The sequence below is a fragment of the Rutidosis leptorrhynchoides genome, chromosome 11 (genome assembly GCF_046630445.1).
Source record: "Rutidosis leptorrhynchoides isolate AG116_Rl617_1_P2 chromosome 11, CSIRO_AGI_Rlap_v1, whole genome shotgun sequence".
In the NCBI taxonomy this organism is placed as follows: Eukaryota; Viridiplantae; Streptophyta; class Magnoliopsida; order Asterales; family Asteraceae; genus Rutidosis; species Rutidosis leptorrhynchoides.
Window position 1 is genome coordinate 2,726,296 of NC_092343.1, and position 10,188 is coordinate 2,736,483.

At 31.3% G+C, this 10,188-nt stretch overlaps 1 protein-coding gene and 1 pseudogene across 2 annotated transcripts; one reads left to right on the forward strand and one right to left on the reverse strand.

Moving 5' to 3' along the window:
* The first annotated feature begins 4,818 nt into the window (after positions 1-4,818).
* LOC139877744 (uncharacterized) lies at positions 4,819-7,913 on the forward strand. Of its 2 annotated transcripts, none has more exons than XM_071865165.1 (7): positions 4,819-4,945; positions 5,814-5,856; positions 6,518-6,811; positions 6,893-7,045; positions 7,330-7,398; positions 7,472-7,534; positions 7,651-7,913. In XM_071865165.1, exons 3-7 carry the CDS (start codon positions 6,518-6,520, stop codon positions 7,696-7,698), a joined length of 627 nt encoding a protein of 208 aa, XP_071721266.1. In that variant the 5' UTR covers positions 4,819-4,945; positions 5,814-5,856; the 3' UTR covers positions 7,699-7,913. The 2 variants fall into 2 exon arrangements, with proteins under 2 accessions (XP_071721266.1, XP_071721267.1); XM_071865166.1 differs by having other exon boundaries at positions 6,518-6,808.
* A 1,093-nt stretch (positions 7,914-9,006) lies between these two features.
* On the reverse strand, positions 9,007-9,978 carry LOC139877232 (wall-associated receptor kinase 5-like; annotated as a pseudogene).
* Positions 9,979-10,188: the final 210 nt, after the last annotated feature.

The window sequence follows — 10,188 nt, forward strand, 5'->3', positions numbered from 1 at the left end:
ATTAACATCTTGGCATTGTGTTGGCTCCATTCTTCTTCAGCTTCATCAGTTACCTGCAAACGGTAGCAAATTAATATGATAATGGTTCATATGCAGATCAAAATTTTGGGTTTAAAAAATTGCCAACAATCCTGGTATACTATCTGGATAAGATAATATATATTAGTCTAAAAGATTAAGACGAAAAATACAATTAATTCATTATGTGGCACTCAAGCGTTTTGAAGGTCGTTAGAGAGATTCTTGTAACCTGGATGTGTTGATGCAAACTATTTTCAAACCAAACGTTAAACAAATTCATATAACTTTTAAAGTCAACAAGTTGTACCACATTTTGCAAAGTTTCCAATAGATAACTTTCAGACGAATGCTGTGGTTTTAACAACGTGAAATCAGGAAGTTTTCACCTTCTTAAATAGTCTTATGTGACAAACCACAAAGCTTAAAATTTTTATGCAATTGTTCTTGCTAGGACTACAAAATATGGTCTGAGTTATAATAATCAAGAGCTAATTGTAAAGAGGGAGTATAGGATATAAATACTCACCTCTACCTTATTTTTTAATAGGGAAAATTGTTTGAAAATACATTGAACTTTCATCAAATTTCTATTGTATGCATCCAACTTTCAAAGCTCCTATTGTATGCATTCAACTTGTAAATCTCTACTATTGTATGTATTGAATTACTTGTAGGTCAGGTTGCAGGTCAATATGTAAAAATAATTATTAAATTAGTCCTTGTGATTTGCATCATTTTTTTATTTGGTCCCTAAACTTCAAGATCATAATAAACTCATCCCAAAAACTTAAAAGTACATCATGCAAGCATATCTTTAACAAAATTTATATTTTTCATGTTTATAACACAAATTCACTAAATTCCACTCAAGGATATCTTTAGCAGAAGGTTTTTCAGATTCTCACTATACAATCTAAACTTCAATCATCTTCAATTATATATATGAACAACAATTGAATCTTAAAAAAAAATCTATAAAAACATATATGAATACCAAAATATGAACACCCCTTTTGTGTTGGCAGTTTAACCTTGAATCTTTACAAACCGACGTGGAAACTGAGATGGCAATTGACATGGCAACTTTGTGTTGGCAACATAATTTACCAATTAACAAAACCTAAATTAAATAAACTATTTCCTAAAATTCTTCAATTTATTCGTCACTCTTCCTAAAAATAAAAACACAAAAACCAGAGAGCTACTAACATACAAGAATAATCTAAGTGAATTAGGTTTAATACAATTAATTGAAATGACTGATTATTTTCCCAATCTAATCTTCTGATCTCTAATTTAATCAAAATTAATTGAAGTGAATTAGTTTTAATACAATTAATCTCAGATCTGTAACCATGGGGTTCACTAACTTCGCCACTCACCGTACCAGTCAGATCTAGGGTTTTCTTTTTCACCTTATAGATCCTCATGTTCGAGATCCACAAGATCTGTTCGACTAAAGCAGATGTCGACGGTGGCGGTGCAATTTAATTCCGGTGTAGGTAACTTTCATAATCGTCTGGTGTCTTGTATCACTTGATGAATCGTATAATATTAATGAATTGAAGCAAATGAGTTTTTAAGTGTATGATTGCTTTATAAATTGTTGATGGAAGAAATGATGAAGATGAAAGAATGGGAAGTTTAAAAACAAATGATGTAATATCTACAAACATGAGGGATCAATAATGTAATTTTGAATTTGAGGTGACCTGGAAGTTTACCTGTTATAACAGGTTAAATGCATACAATAGTAGAGATTTAAAAGTTGAATGCATACAATAGAAGATTTGAAAGTTGGATACATACAATAGGAATTTGGTGAAAGTTCAATGTATTTTCAAACAATTTTCCTTTTTGAATAAGCCTTTGATAACAAACACATAGCTATACACCTTAGGCTTCACACACTAAATCAAAACCTCCCAAATTGATAACTAACTCACATACATTGTAACTATCACCTCATATGACAAAAAAATTCCTTACATTACTGCTAATGCCTCTGTTTATATTCTTCTTCTTCTTCTTCATCATCATCATCATCATCATCATCATCATCATCATCATCATCATCATCATAGATGTATACTTCCATATAGGTCCTGTTCATACAAATATAAGATCAAATACGCGAATTCTAGTTTTTATGCTTTACAGTTCTCCCAGTAGACATCATATTTTCTGAAATTATAAAATTGACTTTGAAGATTGTGAAACAACAATCGAAAATGAATAATCTTGTGAAATTTTTTATTAGCGACACTTTTCGATGATCAATAATCCACATATTACATTCTTACTCTATAGGGAATCAAAATGTGCATAATATACGAATAAGGAATTAAAGGCCTCTGCCTTGGAATATTATAGTTTTAAAAAATATTTAAGGCTAAAAACCTTTGAATTCGACATCCATATATTTTGTCTATGTGAAGATCATATCTATCTATTTTACATAAGTATAAGAAGTATATAACCAGGATCTATATCTATATAGTCTAATAAACCTCTAAAATGATGACATCATCATTAAGTTAAATTACCCTTTACTTTTAATAATGATGATGTCATAATTATATATTAATTTAATTCAAAAATAATACAAAATATTTTATAAAAGGAAATATTAATCTCTGCTAAATTGTAATTTTATTTTGCTAAAAAAATTTAAAAGACATTTATTATTAATAATTATTATTATTATTATTAAAAATATAAATATAAATATTTAATTTTGAGCGAACTTTATGTTTGTAAAATCAACGACAAGTTCTTAGTCGGAATCCGTGGTTTCACGGGGCAATAAACCAAATGACTTTACATATACATTCACTTAATACCTAAAACATATCATTAAACTGTTTCGTTTAAATAAAAACCCGTGTTTCCACGGGTCATTTCACTAGTTTTTTACTAAAACAAAAACATGGTGTAACCTACTTGGTTTATGACTTTATGTCTTTATGTATTCTTGGGTACGGAGAACAACCATAATTAACATTTGGAACCACCATCGAGATGAACTGCTACTCTAAACCTAATACGTTACTCCCTTCATTCCAATTTAATTGTTGCTGGACAAAAAACACAACTCGTTTAGAAAAATATTGTACTTTTGTTTTATATCTCCTAATAAGTGTCATGCATGTATTGACTTGTACCTTATCTTTGTCTTTAAATATATGTATCTGTAGCATATAATATTTAATAAAAATTATATAATTGGATTAAGTTTAAATGTACTTTTTATTGATCTGAGTTTCATCAAATATTATATAACACAAATAAATATATTTGAGGTAAAAGTTGAAAAGAACAGATTTTAAAAAGTTAAAACATGACACTTAATATAAAATGGATGAAGTACTTTTTAACTATATTTTTTTGTGCATGCATAAGAACTTTACCTCCATTATTCATGTTCGGGAATAGAAGACGAACAACAAATGACGAGTTTAATGGCATGTTTTTTCAGTTAAAGAATAGAATTGTTGAAATGATCGAGGTATTTATTCACATGGACGCTTTTGAACGCTAGAAATTAATAAGTGTAACTTAGGGAGTAATTGATGTAGATGGTGTTTGGGTGCGTTTTAATAGTGATTTTTATGATCTGTAAGGCGTAAATAATTTAATTTTTGTGCTTGACATATAAAGTCTGAAAATTGATTAATCGCGTTTTAGTAGGTTCAAAACATGTTTTTGAAACATTAACATGGAAGCAACCACACCAAAACGTATTTTTATTCCTGGTAAAAAAATTACTGAATTATCCGAACATTTGACTAGGCTAAGGTTTCAATGTTATTTCACCAAATTTCTCCTACTGCAACTCTGTTTCACTATTTTACTTTATTTTTGGATTTACGTTAACTTTCCCTTAACAGTTAACATGTACGTCACGTATTTTGTTTAATTTGGATGTGGTTTTGATTTGATTTTCATAGTTAAGAAGTACGGAGTATTAAATTAAGGTTTGTGTGTTTTTGAGGTGAAGGGAGGATGTGTCAAATGATAAATAGAAAAGTAAAATGACGAGACTACCCTCACATACTAGGCATTTCACATTTGTAGAAACAAGTTCGACCGCGCGTTGCTGCAGTTGTATTCAACGCGCGGTCGAATTTGGATATACGTTGTTTGGTACCTAATATATCTAATAGGTTGAGTTGTTTGTTGTACGTGTATGTATATGTATGAAATATAGCTCGAAATATTTAGTGGTTTTTTAATGATATCAGTTTCGCTATAGTTAGTAGCGTTGTGTTCGTAAAATTATTTCGAGTTGAACGGTGAGCTCGGAAAAATTTAACTCGCACCGAGCGAGAAGATAGGGCCCGTTAAAAATTTGGGTGGAATTAGTTTATTTTATTTTAATAAAATTATATATTTATACTTTTAACCCCTGTAAAAATGTAAACTTAAGAGTTCGTGGCGAAATTGAGTCAACGTTGAGGGACCGATTGCAGTGTGAATGCAAACTTAAAACGACAATCCGAAACAGCTGAAACGACGAAATTTTGGGTGTATTTTAGTCTGTAGGATAATAATAATAATAATAATAATAATAATAATAATAATAATAATAATAATAATAATAATTAATAGAGATTTTTAACGCTTGTTAATGAGAGGTACTAATCTCGTAATTAGTGTAACCCTCAGTGACTATCGACATAAAAAATGATATAGTAAATGTCTATAATGCAATATGAAACAAACCTTGGGGACCAAACACGTAATTTCGTCTCTCTTAGTCTTAAAACAGAAAAAACCCGTCAAATGAAAAGAAAACGAAAACCCTAATTGGTGCTCCGACCACAAAAAGTCATTCGATACATTTCACATCAATTTGTTACATCAAATCGCTGCTCCTGCAAACGGAAACCCCTACCTCTGCTCCGGCGACGGAACCGCACCTGTACGTTATTTATACGTCGCATTAAGTTCTGTAATTAGTCTGTTTACTTCAATTAGTCTTCGTTGTGATATTGCTTGTATATATAATATGTATATTACCTGTAATTACTTACATACTTGTATATTTTACTTGTAACCTTACATAGTATATGAATAAGTTCGATATATATGTGTGTGTATATGTATTGATGTATATTACTTGTAATTACCGTACATAGTCAATGGTGAGAATCAAATCGATCTAACATAGTGATATTGTCAACATGAGCTGAGAACAATAACAAAAAATCATATCTTCAGGGAATGTATGACAGTTATTAATACTTGTACATGTCTGCAAGTGGATGATAATAGATTACTTTATGAGAAGTTATAAACCTTGATGATGATCATTAGGTAAATTAGCTTCCCCTTGGTAGTGGTTGATGTAGGATTTTTAGACTTGGTAATTAACAAGGTTTGAACACTTTGAAGGTTTTTTTTTTTTTTTAGTCTTCTGCTGTTATTCTGATCCAGACATTTTATGGCCTTTTAAAACTGCACATGATCTGATTTGATTAATCAATAGTCGCTGATGCAAATGTTTTATGGCCTTTACATACTGATTTTTTTAATGTATATTTTGAATGTGGTCTTTTTGTGACATCTGTTATACAAACGATGTTACAAAACCAAAATTGAAATATCGATGCTGTATTAAGTGATACTCTGTACTTGATACTCTTTGTTGTACAAACTGTTATACAAGTTGATGTAACGTCTTCATATATGGATTGTATTTTTGCGATTGTCACTTGATGTATACTTTTTTTTTTGATACTACAAGCATTGGGTTTCAATCCGTATAAATGACACTTGTGTTCTACCAGGTTTAAACTGAAACATTGAGCAAGATACACGGCAGTCAGCAAGGTTAGCGTCTAAACTTTTGCTTAATTTGCAATTTCCATCGGATAGTTGAATAATTTTTAAGGTTAGCATCTATCTGCGTCTATACCGTTTTGAATTTCTGTGCTTCTATCTGTTTCTTTCTCCTATATTTGTAGTCGGTATCTATCTGTTTTTTATATGTTCTAAATTATTGGCTTCTATCTGTTACTATATGAGTTTATACTGTTTCTGTTTTTTCTTTTTTAGCTATACCAACTATACTTATACTACCACACCTAAACGTACCCTAATCGTGTTTGTTCATTTGACCTCTTGATGTGTTGTAGTAAATCGATTGTGTTAATTATTACAAAACAATACGTATTGATGCTTTAGAAGTGTTTTTCTTTTAATTCATCTTATCTCAGCTCTATCCAATTGAAACTTCTTTCATTCTTATCAATTAGAATAACATGTGCTGAAAGAACTGATAATATAATAAGAATAATAATAATAGCTTTATAACGTTGACCATTGGCCTCTTTCTATTAGTAATCACAAAGTTTATCCACTATTAATGGTTTGTTATTAAAACAAGCTTAACTTAATTTGCATAATGCTTCATGCTAGATAGATATTTGGATGTAATCATGACATACCATACTTATTTAACTTGCTCATTTGCTAATTTTCTAATCTGTAGATGGCTGAAGAGATAATGAGAATTGATGACAAAAAAACAAGAAATGAAAGATTTGGAAAAAGATCTAAGGGGCTCTTAAAAAAAGCTAGGGAGTTGGCTATTATGTGTGATGCTGAAGTTGGTCTTGTGATGATCTCAGACAATGGAAAACTAAAGGAATATGCAAGCTCGGACCGGGTCTTTGAGAGATACAACAACAACAACAATAGTATATCAGGGACAGCATCTACATCAAACGTGGATAATAATCAAGCTGAGTCAGCGTCTGAGCCACCACCATCTGAGCCTAATGTGGTGATTTGTTTTTTTTTTTTATTAAGTTTAGCCAATTAGCTAATGTAATGTTATAATTATTGGATATTGATTTTCTTTCAGGTGAAAACACAAGACATTTGCAATAAGTGCTGCGAATATAAGGACTGCAATATGGTTCTTCAAAATCAGCTTAAAAGAGCCGATGATCTCATCTTGAATTTGGAGGCCGAGAAATCAGAACTATTGAAAAACCAATCAGCCTTATTCATGAAAGTAAGTCTTTCAACTTTTCATATTGAGTTTAGGACTGTGTAGTGAATTCTTAGTATGTTTTTTTTGACATCATCATTATCTGTTACTACTGTAGTATTTATTTTATTTTATCTGTAATTCCTGCTTTGTTACTAGTGAATTGAGGTTTCAAGAACAATCAGTAACTACGTTTATACTTCCCATGGGCTCTTAGTTGTGAACTAATTAAGTAGTTATTCCAGCTGTTAGTTGCAAGTATAAGTTAAACCTTCCTGTTTTCAATGGGTGCTTTATTTAATATGTAGGATTGTATGCAAAAAGAAGCTTTGAACAAAGAAATTGAGATCCTGAAAGCAAAAGTTTGTTCTTTGAAGGTATGTTTTTAAATATATCTATACGCTCACATCTTTATACTTTCTTTGATACAATGCTTTATTGTTCTCACAGGAAACCAGCTCATCTCTAAGCAACAAGATTTCTGAATTAGAGCGTGAGTTGGCCACTTATAAGGTATGTTCTGTAGTTTTTATAATAATAATGAATGTCGATGTTAATTATTTTATGACGCTTTAAAAATATTTCATATGATTAGTGACTTTATTGTTGATTATATTTTCTTTTATCAGATTGCTGATCTGTCTTTGTCGGAGATGAGGGGGTTTAAAACAAAATGATACCTAAGATGCAAGATCTCAGTAGAAGCAGTCACGTTTATAAAACAGCAATGTTTGAAGAAGTTTTACCACATTTTGCAAATTTCCAACATTCAACTTTCAGATTAATGCTGTGGTTTAAACAATGTGGCTTAAAATTTTTCTGCAATGCAATTGTTCTTGTTGGGACTACAAAATGTGGTGTGAGTTTTGATTATTAAGATTTTATTGTAGGGAGGGAGTATATGATATAAATACTCACTTCTACTTTGATAACAAACACATAGATATACACGTTAGGCTTCACATAGTAAACCAAAACCCCTCAACCTGATAACTAATTCATCCACACTGCAACTATAACCTCATGTGACAAGAAAATTCATTACATTACTGCCACTGCCTTTATATTCATCGTCACATCTTCATAGATCTATATTTCCATATACGTCCTGTTCATACAAATATAAGATCAAATACACGAATTCACGTTTTTGTGCTTTACGGTTCTACCCTGTAAACATATCTATTTTCTACAATAAAACATCGACTTTGAAGATTGTGAAACAGTAATCGAAAATGAATAAAATTGTTTAATCTTTTATTAGTGACACTGTTCGATGATCAATGATCCACATCTTACATTCTTACTCTATTATTATAGAGAATCAAAATCAAAATGTGCATAAAAGGAATCAAAGGCCTCTGACTTCGAAAGTCATAGTCTTAAAAAATATTTAAGGCTAAAAGCCCATGAAATTTGAATTCGACATTCATATATCTTGTCTATGTGAAGATCAAACAAGTATAAAAAGTATAACCAGGTTTTTTTTTTTTTTTCTTCAAGTTTTACCCTTATTAAATACTTCAAAAGTCTATGAAATCGCCGTTATCTAAAAACAAATACAAATGAAATAGCTTGAACACTCAAAACCTGCAAACATAACATGATATCAAAATCAAAATAGGGTTTAAATGACAATAACTCAAAACATGCTTTCCAACGTAAACATAACAAAATAGATTTTACAATAGACTATTACAGGGTTAATCCATGAAATGGATTATGCCACACTACAAGAGTAATATGTAGAAGCTTTGAATAAAACATCTTGAAAGCAAAAACAGTAATTGGTCGAATACTTTTTTTTTTTTTTTTTTTAAGAAAATAGTATTCGTAAAACCCGGCCCATCACAAAGTATATCATTAATCGGTATTACGCACTTTACACATGAAAATAGTATTGAATACAAAATATGGTGTATGATACTGCAAACAAGAAACAAATACATAAATGCCTAAATGGAATGCAAAATAATGGTCTATTCTTAATTTATGTCGCTGCTTGAACTATATTCTCCAAAGCTAAAAGTATCACTGTTTTCTGCAAGGGAAACATCATAAATATTACTATCTTGTTCACTTTTGCTGTTTGGTGTACCAGGATAATCATAAGGGTCAACTTGTTCGCTTCCAATCCTTATTGTTTCAAGCTCCAAGGCCACCTCTTTCATGCTAGGTCGGTTTTCACCTTTTAAATGAAGGCATCTACATGCCAGGTTACATGTTGCTTTTAGCTGCTCATCGGTTGCCTCCATAAAGACTTGTTGATCAATAATTTTAGGCATTCGATTTTCGCTAATTCCATTCACAAAATACACACTGAGATTTCTTGTTTCCAGATCAATTTCCGTTAAAAGTGATTTCTTTCCCGTCAAGAGTTCTGCAAGAACCACTCCAAAGCTATACACATCACTTTTAACCGTTAATTGACCCGAATGGAAATATTCAGGATCCAGGTAACCGAATGTACCTGCAACTAATGTAGTAATTGCATCACGATCATGATCCAACGGGACTAACTTAGAATTACCAAAATCTGCAATTTTTGCCGTCAAGTTTTCATCCAACAAAATGTTAGAAGACTTAACATCTCTATGTATGATGGACAATCTAGTGTCTGTGTGAAGATAAGCAAGTGCGCGAGCCGATTCATGCGCTATCCTTAAACGGCTATCCCATGACAATCTCATGTTTCCACTGTTTTCATTATGAATGTAATGGTAAAGAGTCCCATTAGAAACAAATTCATAAACCAACTACGGGACCTCAGTTTCCAAACAACATCCAAAAAGCTGCACCACATGTTGATGATTAATTTGTCCTAGAATTGCAAGTTCGTTCAGAAACTGATCCAACTGTGTATGGTCAATTGTTCGAGACCTCTTTATCGCGATGACACGATTGTCTCGCAGTATTCCCTTGTAAACGGTTCCATAACCTCCCCTTCCAATAATCATATTGCTTGCATAATTTTGGGTCGCTTCTTCAAGCTCTTTAACTCGAAAAAGTTTTTATGGAACCAACACCAATGGTTTTTAGTTTATCTTCCAATAAAAGAGTCCCATTTTGCTGGAGGAATTTTTTCCTAAGCATAAGTTGCTTCCTCTTGGTAAGGAACCCAAACACACCTATATGTGGTTATTGACACATTAATATTATGGTATTTT